The sequence below is a fragment of the Ictalurus punctatus genome, chromosome 16, assembly GCF_001660625.3.
Source record: "Ictalurus punctatus breed USDA103 chromosome 16, Coco_2.0, whole genome shotgun sequence".
Taxonomy (NCBI): Eukaryota; Metazoa; Chordata; class Actinopteri; order Siluriformes; family Ictaluridae; genus Ictalurus; species Ictalurus punctatus.
The window spans coordinates 13,473,650-13,490,260 of NC_030431.2; the positions used below are offsets into that span (position 1 = coordinate 13,473,650).

At 39.8% G+C, this 16,611-nt stretch overlaps 2 protein-coding genes across 11 annotated transcripts in view; one reads left to right on the forward strand and one right to left on the reverse strand.

The window, feature by feature from the left end:
• Positions 1 to 6,980, forward strand: part of picalma (phosphatidylinositol binding clathrin assembly protein a) — a 51,557-nt gene extending 44,577 nt beyond the window's left edge. For 9 of the 10 annotated variants that reach the window (XM_047161059.2, XM_047161060.2, XM_047161063.2 and 6 more), the window contains 4 exons: positions 444 to 503; positions 2,937 to 3,041; positions 3,643 to 3,747; positions 5,516 to 6,980. In XM_047161059.2, coding sequence (XP_047017015.1) covers positions 444 to 503; positions 2,937 to 3,041; positions 3,643 to 3,735 — 258 coding nt within the window. In that variant the 3' untranslated portion in view covers positions 3,736 to 3,747; positions 5,516 to 6,980. The remainder of the gene's footprint in view (positions 1 to 443; positions 504 to 2,936; positions 3,042 to 3,642; positions 3,748 to 5,515) is intronic. The other variant, XM_017489142.3, reaches the window with a different exon arrangement.
• On the reverse strand, positions 5,901 to 10,705 carry LOC124629043 (uncharacterized). The gene is made up of 4 exons (XM_053687059.1): positions 10,692 to 10,705; positions 10,560 to 10,606; positions 9,246 to 9,466; positions 5,901 to 8,621 (listed from the first exon to the last, which is right to left on the reverse strand). Exons 1-4 carry the CDS (start codon positions 10,703 to 10,705, stop codon positions 8,445 to 8,447), a joined length of 459 nt encoding a protein of 152 aa, XP_053543034.1. The 3' UTR covers positions 5,901 to 8,444.
• Positions 10,706 to 16,611: the final 5,906 nt, after the last annotated feature.

Sequence of the window (16,611 nt, forward strand, 5' to 3'; positions counted from 1 at the left end):
TCTTTGAATCAAGATCTGCACCTGCTACTAGCCACGCTACCATTGAGGACGCATTTGCTCAAGCACACACACGCAGACTGTCTCACACACTCTCTCTCTCTAAGATCTACATGTACTACTTTCTCTCTGTCTCTCTGGTTATACTGCCGTTCGGACGCACTGGACAGCATTTGCAATGACTTTAGATCTGTTAAATGTCTAGTAGGGGTTTAAAGAAAGATCTGCAATCTGTCCATCTGCACAAAGTTTTTTATTATGAACTGAAGTGTACGTACGTATGTGCGTGTGTGTGAGTGACGGTGGGAGGTGAAAGACTTGTTGTGGTCTTCCTATGAGTGGAATTTCTGATGCTGGAGGTGTCGAGCTGAATAGCACTCTGTCAGCTTTCTGAGTAGTGCATTCTGTACTGCCAACATTTCTAACTCCTGATGTGACCCTCCCAGGCGCCGTCCATCATGGCTTTCCCTGCCACGACACCCACAGGCATGATGGGATACGCAGTGGTAAGTAGCATCAAGCACCTTGGATGTTAACAGAATTCTGTACATGATTTTGATCAGTTAATTTATAATGCCACTCTCCTTTATTTTCTTGTTTTGCACATATTGACTACATAGTATGTAGAACAGAAAGTTCTGCAAGTGCCATTGTGTTCTTGTAGAATGGTGTTTAATCTTGAGGGCGCAACTGGCCATGGTGCTGCCTAATGTAATGGTGATTTTTGGCAAAATGATCTCTTATAAATGAGAAGCCTTCCAAATAACATGTCCTGGAGACTGTAAATAACCTTATTCTCACTCTCATTTTCCTGGTATTGTGCAGTAGGGCAGTAACCTACTACAATTTGAAATAAGTAGCTAAATATAAATGGTTAATTATTTAAAAGCGTTGCTGGATAACCTTCTACCTGCATATTGATTAGCTGCTGTTCCGCCCTCAGTCTCAGCAGTGCGGAGGCATGAAAGGTGCAGAAAATGCTCCGAAATGAAAGCACCTCTTCATAGTGACACTCCATCCACTGTTCATACATTTCAGCTTTTGTACCTAGATTCATTAAACATTAAAAGGTTCACACTTTTCTTGCACCTCGCTTGTTTATGCTGGTTTCTAGAATGAATTGAATGAGTGTGTGGGTGTTTGTGGGAGTCCAATTTGAAGTCAGGAGCCATGCATTTTGCAAGGTGACATGATGCCATTTTCTCATTCTTGTGTAATTGTACAGTGTTTCTCAGTAAAGATTGAAGATTGGAAAGATTCAACTTCTGAGTTTTCCAGCATGAGCCACATGTTCTAGCTAATGTTTAACAGAGTAATGTTGGCAACATGCTGGTTTGTAGCTCTGCTTCACCTATGTAACCTCAGTGCTGTGATGCATTTCTCCATTTTACACACACGCACACTAACGTAACATTTTAAGGGTTCCCCCCCAGAGGTCAAAAGTGAAGAATGTAAATGTACCCCCCCCCCCCTTTTTTTTTTTTAAAAAAAAAAAAAAGAGCTAGACCGATTTTTAAATTATTTATTTATTTTTAGAACCGATACTGATCCCAATTATTTGCATGTTTATGTCCCCGATAACCGATATGCAGAACTGATATTAATTTATTTATTGATTGATTTATTGCTTTACTTCTCTTTTTGACAAAATAACACCACCACTGAAACAAACCATTTTATTTATCACAATTTTGTCAATTTCACTTCCTCCTTGCATACACATAAAACTCTTATTTATACGCCAATAAATAGAAGGGTCTGAAAGAGTGCAAAAAATAAAGTGCACTGTTACTAAAGTATTTTTTTTTAAATAAAAGCTTTGATGAGGTAAACAGATTACGTGACTGAGTTTTCTCTATCTCTTTGCACCACGCTGCTTAAACAGCATATCAAGCATTAAATAAAGCTTATTAATTAAAGCAAAGCAAGTATACTTGATCTGTGTGCACCATTGTTGAAACGACTCTCCACAGATACAGTGGTCCTGTGCGCAATTCTCAAAAAGCCCACAAGATAGCACCATTTATCTATCGGTGGCTCCGATATTACAAAACCGATATCCAATTATGGAAAACTGCTTAAATATTCGGGAAAATATCCGTAAAACCTATTATTGGTCAATCTGGTTTTTTTTTTTTTAAATCAGTTCAATTGAAGGTTAGATGTCTCTCATTTGCCAGTGTTGGAATAAGCTAATTAACCACAAAGATGGTTTTCATAAACATTTGCCCTAAATCTTTACCAGGGGTGTCAATAATGATGATGCTGGCTATATACCTGGTAAAATGGGCAATGAGTGGCGGTACAGGGGGAAAAAAATTTATTTTCATTGATTTTCTTTAATTTTAGTTAGTAGACAGGAATTTGTTCAAATTGGTCATAAGGCTTGGTGTTTATGTAGTGGACTACTTAACTGGAGAGCTCTGTGATGTCCTTTTATTTCCTACACTTGTGTGAGCTGTTTTAAGTATCGCTTAACTTGTAACTGGAGTCGGATGAAGGCAGAACAGAACAATTAACTCAGCTACAACTCTATGAAACATCTGTTTTTTAGTACATACTGTATGAACCCACACAAAACAGGGTGTTGTCTGTGAGCATGACGGATGTTGTGTGATGTAAATGGTGTTGAAAACAGTAACAGGAATCCATTTTTATATTTGACCTGAGGTATGGTTTTTGAGCCAGAGGTGTCTTGTGTAATTATTAAAAATAACAGTCTTATTTATGAATCCTTTCACATTGTACTTCGACAAGTAGGACCAGTAACAGGACGCAAGTACCCATGCTCTAGAATGATAATGAGCTGCTGTCATTACTATGTTCATGTCAACCATATGAACATAACTTTGGTTTTGGGAGCAGTTAGCAGGACTTTGGTTTAAGCAGCGTTAGAAAGATCTTAAATATATTTCTTTTCTTCTTGTCTGTTGGTCCAGCCAGCTCAGATGGCTCCAGTGACCATGATGACACAACCTACCATGATGTACACGCAGCCTGTAATGAGGCCGCCTAACCCTTTCGGCTCAATCTCAGGAGCGCAGGTAAGCACATGTGACCGCTTTTGGACTTGCTGCCAAGCTGTTAACCATTGCACCATGCCACAAATGTTATGGTCAAGTCCCAATGTGGTTTCCCAGAGTAGACAGTAGAAATCCAATTATTCACTGTATTTCTCCAGTTTACTCTGTCAAACGTGAGCTCACTGTACTTCACCTGGATCTCCCTGAAGAGATGCTGCTGTCTGATTTAATGGAATTCTATTCGTTGAGCAAAAGCAGCTCAGAACATTTGAACCTGTGTTCAGAAAGCAATGAATGAACCTCATGTCTCTGCATGTTCCATTACAGGGCTCTTCTGAACAAGGCTAGCATGGATGCATTGATATATGGCTACAGATATGCATTCCATTTCAATCTGTAAAAGCAAAACAATGCTAATCCTGCTGCTATCATGCCACCTTCTCATCTTTGTAGTATGCTACTGTAGTGTACATACTTAAAGAAGCAGACCTTTCTCTGACCTTAAGAGTTGAAGCTTCATTTTCTAGCCACTCTGGCTCTGTGGTTTTTCTCCTCCGTGTGTGTGTGTGTGTGTGTGTGTGTGTGTGGCCTCCTTGACACTTTCTCGTTCTCTCTGAACTAGCCCTCAGCTGCCTCTAGTCCCTCAAGTCAGAGTTCTCTCATGCCACCAGGACAGGACCCCTTTGCACAGCTTTCTCTCAAGGAGTTCCTTTAGGGACACTTTTAGGTACAGCATGCCTGGGCCATGTTTGTATGTGCTGCATGTTAATAGCACTGGGTCTGCTTCTATTAATAGCCGCCTTATTGTCTACACCCTGTTTACTTTAGAGTTCACTTCTCATTATAAATAAATCTAATACACTTTGACATTCCAAGTTTAAAAGCATATCATTTCTGAATATCTCAGACTTTGTGTTCTGTTGCTGCTAAAAAAAAAAAAAAAAATTGTTGTTGTGCTTAGTTTCACCCCATGTGATTCAGTGCATTAGTCATTGGCTAGTCTACCATTATGCAAACACTTGTTTTCAGTTCACCTCATGACTGAGGTGTTTGGTCAATAAGATGAAATGTGGCAATCTTATTACTATTGTTTTTGATATTATTATTATTATTATTATTATTATTATTATTATTACCATTAACTTACACCATTTTCATGACAATTGATAAATCAGACCAATTTTATTCTATTACACTTCACAATTTCACCCCAATGAACTTTTCCACATTTTATAGTGTTACAAGCTGGAACGGAAATGGATTTAATTGGATTTTGACAGTGTGTATAACATTTGAAAGTGCTTGTTTTTATTGTGACTCACTCACTTGCTCACTTTCAGAAACCACATTGTGTTGGTCAGGATCACATTGAATCTGCAATACACCCTAGATGGGATGCTAGTGCATTGCACAGCACACATTCTCACACACACATTCACATCCACATCTAGGGGCAATTCTTAGCCAGTCCAACTATTGCCATGTTTTTGGGATGTGGGGGGAAACCAGACAGTACTGACAACTACAGATGGCTCAAGACAGTAACTATAGCTCAGGATTGAACCTGGGACCCTGGAGTTTGTCATCAGATTTGCACATCTGGCTCATGATATATTTGACAAAATTTCTCAAGCTCTGTCAGATTGGATGAAGACCATTGGTGAACAGCAATTTTCAAATCATGCCACAGACTCAATTGGAATGTGGTCTGGGATTTGACTGGGTCAGTCTAACATTCAGGTTCTTGGGTTTTGTGTCATTGCAGTGTAGCTTTGGCAGTCTATATACACACACACGTTGTGATCTTCCACCCCAGTCTCAATTATCTTGCAGTTTGGAACAGATTTTCATCTACGATTGCCCCCACATATTTGGCTCCATCCATCTTGCCCTCAACCCTGACCAGTTTCCCAGTCCCTGCTGATGAAAAGCAGCATCCCCACTACATGATACTACCATTAGTCATGCTTCAGTGTGGGAATTGTGTTCTCAGGTTGATGAACAGTATTGGGTTTATGCCAAGGCCTTAAAAGTTCAATTGTAGTCACATACCTTCTTGGCAAACTCCAAATTTCATTGAGCTTTTTTCTTACCACTCTGGTCATTGTCTGGGCTGTGGTTGTCTTATGAACAGCTTTTTCCATTTGAGCTATGGATCTTTACAGCTCTGTCAAAGTTACCTTTATCCTTTTGGTTGCTTTTATGTTTATTTGTAAATATTTTTGTAGACTATATAGATTTTTGATATTATGGCTATTTCATGTAGCTTCATGACACACAATCAAAGTTAAGTCCATTTCATGTCTAGGATGTAACACTACAAAATGTGTGAAAGTTCAATGGTGTGAATACTTGCAGAAGTTGCTGTGAATGGGAGCTTTTTTCCTTTCTTTTTATTTATTTTTTTATTTTTTTTATACCCACCTGTGGTGCTCCACACAGATTTGGGCAGCCCTGAACTGAAACTGTAGTAATGCGGTTCTGTCCTGTTCCAGATGCAGTTCATGTGAAGCGAGCGTTGGCTCCCTGAGGACGAATCACACGGTCTCCAATCTCAAACCTTTAATCTGTCCCCAGTTCGCTGTTTGACTCTGCGCTCAAAGTGTGGCCCCAGCACAGGAAACTGACCCGGACAGGAAACAGGGTGGGCGGGTGGTCTTTGGGGTAAAGGGGTGGTGTATGATGAGACTTAGCAAGTCTTTTGTAATTTGTCTAACAGTAACACAGCTGCAGTTTTTTTCCCCTGGCCCAGACTGTTCCTGACTGATTAGCATCTGTAAAGCCACATAGGTAATTTCCAGGTAGGGAAGAGGGATGTAAAGACACATTGGGAACATTACACATTTCAAATTTGAATAGGAGACCAGGGTGGGGCTGGCATTATTTCTTTCCTTTTTTTTTTTTTTTTTTTTTTTTGTCCTGATCAGCCATCATGATTTCCCTAATTTAACCAGCATCCTTAAGACTTGGAGACTTCAGTTTGTATTATGATTTTGTTAATTATTTGTTCATGTTATTACATTTGCAGTAGACATTCCTTGTGTATTGTTTGTATTTATTTATGATTTACCCAGTGAAGACATAAAATTATGACTTTATCAATCTCTTCCTTAATGAGAGGTGTGTAGGAGTGAATATGCTTTCGTGTGTATGGCTGCAGAATTAGATTTTGAGAGTGGGTGTGTTGAGAGAAACATTGTAAAGAAAATGGAAAATAAAAATCAAACCACCTGTAAACTGAATCACAGAGCACTAAATATTCTTTGAACCCCGTTCCTTCTCTCGTGCAATTATTCATAGTACACAAACTCACCCCCTGCATAATAAATTGTCTATCTATCTATTTTGTAAGGGAAATGGGAGGAGAGTACACAATTTATGAACTCACATGGTTACTTCTGTGCCTAATTTTTTTTTTGTTTGTTTGTTTTTGTTTTTCCAAGGGAACATTTATCAGACTGGTATCACTACATTTGTGATTCTGCAGCATTGCTTAGGGGAGGAGCTGTTTTGCTTTATGCTTGACATGTCATTATTTTACATTGACAGTTATACAGCTGCCTTTCCAACTTGAATGTGCAAAGTAGCCTTCATGCTTGGGCCATCTTTCTTCCACTGGCACTAGGGGGCGGCCTTCGCTGAAGTAGGAGCACAGGGAAATGGGTGTGTGTCACAGGTTGCCATCATCAGGGTGGGACTGTTAGTGTCCTTGTAAATTAACAGTAGGAGCAGTAGAACATGGGAAAGGGAAGCACTGTTGATCGGTGCTTTGTGTAAATAAACCCAGACCCTGTCGGATAGGGGAGCATGGAAGATGGTCCAAATATGAAGTGATTCTTTCCATTGAATTAACATACTTGCTGCATTGTCCCTGTAGATTCTATTTTTGTTTATAACTATATAAAATGTATGTGAGCAGAACTTGGTTGATTTTCAAATAAAAGAGCAGCTTCCACAAGAGCCGTGTGTTTTATTTATAACGGTCTTACATAGGACTATGGGTGTTATTCATTTTTGCTCCATACAATTATAATTGTATTCATGTATTGTTTGTTACAGATTAGGGGTGGACAAATCATAAACCTATTAGCTAGTCCATCACGCAAGTAAAAGCTCTACTGTGCTCCCCAGGCCCATGATTTTTCTTTCTGGGATAGCTAACTGACTAGGCTAAAAATGGTAAGTGCAATAAGGTGTATGGTAAGATGAATATATAAATTCCTAGGTAAGGGAGGACTTGGTGTAGCCATAGTCCTTATCCTCTCTTTTAAATTTTATTTATTTATTTTTAAAGTTTATGATTGATTGTGCCCTCGACAAAATGTCAGCAAGCCATTGGCCAATGTTTTATACATAAAAAATATCCAATATAATCTTTTAAATAAAATTGTCTGACTAGCAGCTTTCTTTATTTATATAAGCAACTCATGATTTTATTTTGGTGGATCTGGGTGGCATTAATAATTGACAATTGTGGGCATTGGAAAAGAGGGAAATGTTTCTTTTTTTCCTCAGACTTTGCAAACAAGTGTTTCACATGCATTTTCACACATTGGACATTACCCACTCCATAATCCTTTCCTAATCTTTACAACATATCTTAGAATAGAAATGGTTCTGTAGCGCATAGACTAGGGCTGGGCAATATCGCACTAAATGACTACGCAATAACCTTTTCTGAGATACCATTGGTATGGTGATTGTATTTTTTTTAAACGTGTTTAATAATTACAAATTAAATGACACCGAGTGCATCGTGTATCGTACAAATGTCCTCGGGTATCATGATATATTTTTATGAGTGCATTGTGTATCGTGATATTTTTGTCATATCGCCCAACCCTAGACACACTGTCTGCACTTTCACTTTTTTTTTTTGGTAGAAATTTATTAGATTTAATTGTGATAATTTGCTATAAATTAAGGTGGCCACTGAGTATTTTTAAACTAGCCCAATTTGGCATGTCATTAACTGGGTTGATGATGATAATAAATATAGCTGCAAGCAGCAATAAACCAGTTTAAAGCCAATTATCGACACCATGAGCAGCAAAAGGAACTTTGTGGCATGTTCTCGGTTAGTGTCCGATGAACGGTGTATGAAGAGTTAGAAAGTTTACTTTTTTCTATCATAAAAAAAAAAACAACATTTATTTAAAAAACAAAAAGAGCTAATTTTGTCCAGTATGTGATGCTGTTCTGAAACAGTACAGGTAATCTGGACATGATTGCTATCATGCAGGAAAGCGTCCCAAGAGTTATAAACCAAAAAAAAACATTTTTGCTATCTCCAGACCAGTAGAGTGGCAGTGTGCTGAAATGATTGATGTTCTAATCATCAGCTTTCACAGTCATGGAAATGAAATGTTTGGTAGACTTTCGTAGCCAAAAATGAAAAGCAGAGTTTAGAGTATAACTGTATCTTTACTGGAACTTGTTGCGAATGATATTTGTTGTGAGAGTCCCATCTTGTGCCTGGATCTGGCCTAGCTTTATTAACTTTTCCAAATCTTCAGGGTCAGATAGCAAAGGAGAAAGGGGCATGGCCTGGCCAACGACAATCAACAGCTTCTGCTCCAAAGGGCCCAGGTGCAGCGTTTCCTACAGACACACATACACAAGGGCTCACTTTCTGGTCACAGGAACAAGGCGAGTCAGTGTGTCTGAGTAATGCCAGACCCATCTATATTCCTGCCAGGCAATGAGGAGGATTCAGAGTTTCCACACTTCACCTACACATCACAGCCTGGGCCACAATGAAGATATGAAGTGCATTAGTACATTTAAGATTTTGCATACATCTGACTAAATAAAGTCAGAATTTCATTTTATTTCTCAGAACTTGCCTAAAGGTAAAGAATATATACATTCAGTGTTGTGTTAATCATTACGCTGCTGAGATCATGTCCACAGTAGTTGTTATGAGATCTATATGATTCTCTAATTAAATGGTAAATCTTTTGATCATCTGTTCAATCTTTGAGACTCTTATTATAGGTGTCATAAAAGTAATTGCCCTCTTTATATGTGGGGTAATTGTAGATGATGTCTGTTATATATGGAGAACACATTAAAGTAGAAACAAGACTCCGGTGACCTCTGTTTCTGCAAAGTGCTGCACCTACAAACTAAATGGTTTCAATTTTAACTGACAACAAGCGGGTTTTATTATGCAAAAATATTCCTGTTTCAAATTTCTTGTATTTAGAAAGGCAAAGAACTCACCCTGAGGTCGCTCTGGATGCCAGATAGCAGTGCACTGAGATGGTGAGTAGGGGAGGAGGGTTTGCAGCTGTGAACTATTTCATCTTCCTCCAACTCCCCAGACTGCTGGTGCTGTTCCCTCCCAACTTCCGCTACGTTGTTGGTGAGAGAAAAGAGGTGGGGGTGGGGGAGATTAACACGGATTGAAGGAGGAGATGTTGGTATTAGATACCACAGTGGTGCTTATCCACACTAGGAAGTGTCCAGCTACAACATCCCTAATAAGGTCGGCATTCACTGACTGTTTCACTGATAAAGTCTATTATCTTAAGCGAGAACTGAGTTAGAGGATGTCACTCAGACCTTATCAAAAAACTGGTCTGAGAGCTGTTTAGCTAACTTCATTCATCTGTAAACAGCTGCTGGTGCAAGTGTCTTGATCGAGTTGATTCTATTTCACAGGAGTTCCTATAGGGTCTTCAGTAAATGCATATTTATCAGTTCAACTGCTAAGTATATCTGTTCAGTAAAAGTTGCAAGTGCTTAAATACAAAATAAATTCAAATATAAGATCTGTGGCTGATGTCATGGCAGCTGAATTGAAAAAACAGCCAAAAAATGATGAAAATCAGATTCTGAACAAAATTTAGTTTTCTGCCATTACTGTGCTTGAGGACAGAGGACAAAGTTTTAAACAGTTGACACGACCTAATAAAAATGCAGTATTTTTATCAAACTAAATATAGCTAACGGAACTAAACTTACTGAAGTAATCAGAGATTGTTTTACCAACAACTTCCTCCTTCCTCCCTCCGAGGTTCGAATCCCGCCGGGGCCATGTGTGTGCAGAGTTTGCATGTTGTACCCGTCCTCCGGGTATTCCGGTTTCCTCCCCCAGTCCAAAGACATGCATGGTAGCCTAAAGTGTACCATGAAAGTGTCTGTAGTGTATGAATGGGTGTGTGAGTGTGTATGTGATTGTGCCCTGTGATGGACTGGCACCCTGTCCAGGGTGTACCCCGCCTTGTGCTCGATGCTCCAGGTTCCCCGTGACCCTGAAAAGGATAAGCGGTAGAAGATGGATGGATGGATGGATGGATGGATGTCTGCAGTTTCCAGAACTACACATAGCTGAAAATGTCAAGATTTCATCATAGAAAGGATTTTTTTTTCCATTCTGACACACATCTAGTAAACTGTTAGACTAATGGAGCCATATTTGTTTATTTTTGTCAGCTGAATATTCTTCTGAATGAGAATCTTAATAATGTTAGTTGACACAAAGTTTATATTTCCTACTAGAAACTGGCATACAGTTGTTAAAAAGACTTTTACCTTGAAGGCGTTGCTCAGTAACAGTACTCCTAGCGCCCTCTTCTGGTCTATAATGTGTAACACTAGGAAAAGCTATGTGAGTTTATATGGAAGGGTCACCTGTTCTTTCAGGAAGGCTGAGTTTTTTCTCACTGTAGCCATTCCATCAGTGTCAGAGAACCACCATAGGGCCACCTCTGACTAGATAAGTGTAGTGTATAGAGTGGATCTATTTCTTTAATGGAATCACTCCCCTTAGTATTGATTTCTGATTAATAATTAGCCATGCGCATTGTTATGTTGCTTGCTCTTGCTCTGGTTAATACACGAGTTAACTTTACCGCCGAGTGTCTCCTTTATTTTTCTCAAGTTGTAGTCTAATACAAAGACACAACAAATTGGCGACGAGTGAATTACGAACCTGAATATCGCTGGATACACGGTTATGAGATGCCAGATGGTCCCAGGAGGAAAAGAGGAGAGAAATAGTGAATCACGGCAGGCAGTCACTGCTAGCGAAAGGGTTGCATGAGTAACATTAACTGTGAGTGGCACGCAGTAAAAGACGCTAAAAAGCTAAAGTGGAATTAACACAATGGCCTTCGTCGGGAAAATAGATGAGTTCGACAGCGCTAATGAAGACTGGGAGGCGTATATTGAAAGGGTCGAACTGTATTTTGAAGCGAACGATGTGGATGCAGAGAAGAAAGTTTCTGAACTCCTTAGTCTCAGGGGGACTAAAACATACAATCTTTTACATAACCTAGTAACCCCTGCAAAGCCAGCAAGCAAGACATTCAAACAAATTGTTGACCTCTTACAAGGTCACTTGAACCCCAAACCACTAGTGATAGCGGAAAGATTGAGATTTCACAAAAGAAACCAGTCAAGGGAGGAGAACATTTCTGAGTACATGGCAGAACTATGCAAACTTTCACAGCATTGTGACTTCAAAGAGGGACTTTCTAATACATTAAGGGACAGACTGGTATGTGGCATGCATTGTTCGAGCACACAGAAGAGGCTATTGTCAGAAAAAGACTTGGACTTGGAAAAAGCACTGGCCATTGCCATTTCAATGGTAACAGTAGCCAAGGATGCATCGGAGCTACAAAAGAAGAGTGTAGAAAATGAAATGCACAAAATGTCCCTAAGTGGTGCAAAAAGGCAGAAATGTTATAGATGTGGTAAATCCTCTCATGATGCAAATGATTGTTGGTTCAAGGAAAAAGTCTGTAGAAAGTGTCACAGACAAGGCCACATAGAACGAGTGTGCAAAACAGACAAAAAACACGGCCAAGAAGGAAAACCAGGTAAAGACAAAGGTTTCAAATACAAAAGTAAACAAGTGCACAAAGTGTCTGAATGTGAAAACATATCAGAGAGCATAGGCTCTGACGAAGATGATCTGTCATGCCTAGAATTGCATAGCATGACTGAAACGGACAGGAAAATAATATGGATAACAGCAAATGTGTCTGGTGTAAACAAAATGGAGCTGGATACAGGCTCAGCTTTGTCTGTAATTTCTGAAGCTGTCTACAACAGACTGTTGTTCAAGCTACCGTTAGAAAAGACCTCAGTCATGTTAAAGACATACACAGGCTAAAAGGTGTCTCCTAAAGGCAAACTGAAGGTAGATGTCACATATGGTGGCAAAACACAGCAGCTGGAGCTTTATGTGTTGAAAAGTGGAGGGCCAGCTCTTTTTGGACGGGAGTGGTTGAGAAAAATCCAGCTCGACTGGTATACCATCAAAGCCCTCAACATATCATCAACAGGTCTTAACAGCATAAACTGTAGCTCTAACCAAAGACTGTCACAGCTCCTGAATGCTAATGCAAAAGTGTTTGAAAAGGGCATTGATAAATTTAAAGGCATGAAGGCGAAATTAAATGAAACAGCGACGGCAAGATTTCATAAAGCACATCCAGTGCCCTATGCACTACGTCCTAAAGTAGATGCTGAACTTCAAAGCTTGGAGGCATCTTCCATTCTCTCCAAGGTTGACTGGAGTGATTGGGCTACACCCATCGTGCTGATAATCAAGAAAGGGAAAGGTGGAGGTGTTCACATATGCGGGGACTTCAAAGTGAGCATTAACCCTGTACTGCACCCTGTACAGTACCCGCTGCCACAAATTGAAGATATTTTCTCATCTCTGGCAGGAGGGGAGAAGTTTTCAAAGGTTGACTTGTCACAGGCATATCTTCAAATGGAAGTTGAGGAGTCAAGCAGGAAGTACCTAACCATCAACACTCATAAGGGACTGTACCAGTATAATCGTCTTGTGTTCGGTGTGGCATTGGCTCCAGCCATTTGGCAAAGAGCAATGGATCAGGTTCTTCAAGATATACCACGGACACAGTGTTATCTTGATGACATAATAGTGACAGTCAAGAATGATTAAGAACATCTCCAAAACCTCAGCAAAGTGCTTACCCGGCTAAACGAATATGGCCTATCGGCAAAGAAAGAGAAGTATGAGTTTTTCAAGAGTGAAATCTCATATTGTGGACATGTCATTGACAAACATGGCTTACACAAATCACAGGAGAAAGTTGAAGTTGTGCTGCAGGCACCTAGACCGGAAAACGTGTCACAACTTAGATCATATTTGGGCCTTGTAAACTATTATCACAAATTTCTCCCAAATCTTGCTACAATGTTGTACCCACTTAATGCACTGTTACAGACAGCAACAAAATGGGAGTGGTCAGAAAAATGTGAGAAAGCATTCAAAGAGACAAAAAGACTGATAAACTCAGTTGAACTCCTTACCCACTAAGATCCATCATGACCCATCAGACTGGCATGTGATGCGTCTCCATATGGCATTGGTGCCGTTTTATCACACACTATGGACAATGGATCTGAGTGTCCGATTGCGTTCGCTTCAAGATCACTGACGAGTGCAGAACGCAATTATGCACAGATCAATCGAGAGGCCCTTAGTCTAGTATGGGGCATAAAGAAGTTCCATCACTACCTTTATGGCCAAAAGTCCATCTTAGTGACAGACTACCAGCCCCTTGTGTCCATCTTCAACCCCAGGAAGGGAATTCCAGTGATGTCAGCCACACGGTTACAACATTGGGCACTTTTCTTGGGAGCCCATTCTTATGACATAGAGTTTAAAGGTACCAAGATGCACAGTAACGCTGATGCTTTGTCACGCCTTCCACTGTCTACAACTGAGGAAGAAAAGCCTTCCACTCATATCCAGAGGAATTGTTCCATACAGCACTGGTGGACCAGCTGCCGGTAACAAAGCAGAGATACGAAAAGAAACACAGAATGACCTGACACTGTCAAAAGTGTATGACGTCACCATACAGGGTTGGCCAGCTCATGGAAATGTTATGTTCCCAGAGTTTTCAGTGAAATGTGAGCAACTGTCTGTGTGCCAAGGGACTATGATGTGTGGCTCTTGTGTTATAGTTTTCGCTAAGCTCTGTACTAGAGTGTTGGAGAACTTGCATGAGGGTCACCTGGGTACAGTCAAGATGAAAAGCCTCACTCGTAGCTACGTGTGGTGGCCGGGAATAGATAGACAGATCGAGGATCTCACAAAATCCTGTTCAGGATATCATATCATTGAAAATGTACCCTCTCAGGCACCCTTACATCCGTGGGAGTGGCCATCTACACCATGGCAAAGGGTGCATATTGACTTTGCTGGGCCATTCATGAATTCCATGTTTCTAATTGCTGTGGACGCTCATTCAAAGTGGCCCGAGGTCATTCCAATGAAATCTACCACCTCAGAAAAGACTATTTCTGTTTTGAGGAGTATCTTCTCCAGAAACAGCCTACCTGAGCTTATTGTGATTGACAACGGACCACAGTGTACTTCAGACGAATTCAGACTTTTCTTGAAGAGAAATGGCATTAAACACTTCAAGTCAGTGCCACACCACCCAGCTACAAATGGGTTAGCTGAACAGTTTGTCCAAACATTCAAAAAGTCCATTAAAGCCATGGAGAAAGAGGACATTCCTCTGCAACATAAGGTGGACAAATTCCTTTTTGTATACCTCTGTGCATGCAACAACAAACCAGATGCCTGCACTGCTATTCATGAACAGACAACTGAGATCTTGCTTTGACCTTCTAATACCTAACTTGCGGCGGGAAGTGCAGAATAAACAGTTCAGCAAGTTGACGAGTAAAGCAGCAAGGAGTTTTGATGTTGGACAGCAAGTTTTAGCGCGTGATTATCGAGAGAACAAGTGGACACCTGGGCAGATAGCCATGAGAGCTGGACCACTGATTGGAGAGCATACGTGGAGACGTCACTTTGATCAAATACTGGATGCTCAGCCAAAGAACACCCCTGAACAGTCTGCATTCAATAAACCAGACACAGTGTGTCCACCAGACTTCACTTGATTCTGATCATGACATTAACAAATGTATGACACCTGCAACAGAAACAGTCTCCCTTGAAAAGAACCCTCATGTTACTCCACAGATACAGAGGCGATACCCTGAAAGGAACAGGGCGCCACCCAAAAGACTGGATCTGTAAAGAACTGACTTGGTTTTATAGTTATAACCGTAGTAGTTATAGTTTGTATCATAGACTGTTATAGTTATAGTCATAGACTGTTTAAAAACAAGATTTGCAGAGAGCGAATTATAATGTTTTATTTTCTATTCATATGCATTGCATACATCTAAAAGGGTAGGAGTGTAGTGTATAGAGTGGATCTATTTCTTTAAGTGGAATCACTTCCCTTAGCATTGATTTCTGATTGGTAATTAGCCATGCGCATTGTTATGTTGCTTGCTCTTTCTCTGGTTAATACATGAGTTAACTTTACCTCCGAGTGTCTCCTTTATTTTTCTTAAGTTGTAGTCTAACATAAAGACACAACAATAATATTCAGTCCATCTCAAGTGTTTCAATCATTGTAAAGTTTTTTTTTTTTTTTTAAGTTTTTTTTTTTATTTTTTTTTTTTGAGTGATTACATTTATGTATTATTAGCATTGAAAACCCACCAGTTTTTATTGATTTATTTTACTTGGTTTAACTATGACGGCCATCTTTTTGTCATGGCACACAACACATTTTCGTCATACGCCTGTTTACTGAAACCTCAGTGTCTCGGCTCATATGGTCCTAGCTCCTTGGAACCAAAATTGGTCTCTAGAGTACATTACTGTACAAGGTACATGCACATAGCTAAATTCTGCAGATTTGAACCTATACCCTGTGATAGATCATGCTTTACCGTTGCCAGTATCCAATGTAGTAACATTATAGACCTCACTGACAAGCATAAGGTATTGTATGTCAATCATAAACACAATTAATGTAAAATAGTGTTAATTTTTTATTATTTGTTATGCTTATTACATCTGTTGATTTCTTAAACTGCATGAATAAAGTAGTCTTTTCCACAGATTTCTACTAGCCCTAGCTGTGTAACCAGTGGAATCTCAAAATGCAGTTTCCACTGGTTACAATGCAGTATTAGCATGCTACTAAAAAGGACTTATTTCTGTGAAAAGTTCAGGTTTGTATCCGGTCCCTCACCAGAGATATTCAACCCAAAGGGAGAGGAATTAAAAAAAAAAAATTTTAAAGAACGCTTGCCATTATAAATTGACCCCAAAAGTGGAACTGCTCGCAATTTTGAGCATTACATTTGGACCTAAGTTCTAAGAATAAGGAACAAGAATACAAGAAAATATACCTTGTCATGTGCTCTAGAGGTCAGTTTTTTCCAAGGAGCTAGGACCTCCTGAGCCAAGATATTGAGGTTTCCATAAACGGCTGGCCGTCAACGTTAAACCAAGTTTAAAATAAAAAATGGTGGTTTTGCAATGCCAATTCACAGAGGTAATCACCCTTTTTTTTTTTTTATTATTATTAAACATTTGTCACGCAACCTATATTGGACCACTTGAGATGGACTGGCCCAATAACAGGATGAGGTACCTTTTTCAGCTCAGCAGTGACAGTGCTAGTATGAGTGTGTAAGACACAGCAGTGTTCCTTGGATTTTTAAACACCCCACTATGACTGCCGAGTTGAGAATAATTAATTAGCCATACATATCCAGC

Bases quoted from the DNA above. Each gene is read 5' to 3' on its own strand.
- LOC124629043 (XM_053687059.1), bottom strand. The intron at 9,467-10,559 runs GTAAAAGTCTTT...AGTGTGGATAAG, and splicing joins TACTGAGCAACGCCTTCAAG to CACCACTGTGGTATCTAATA. The intron at 8,622-9,245 runs GTGAGTTCTTTG...GTGTGTCTGTAG, and splicing joins GCATCCAGAGCGACCTCAGG to GAAACGCTGCACCTGGGCCC.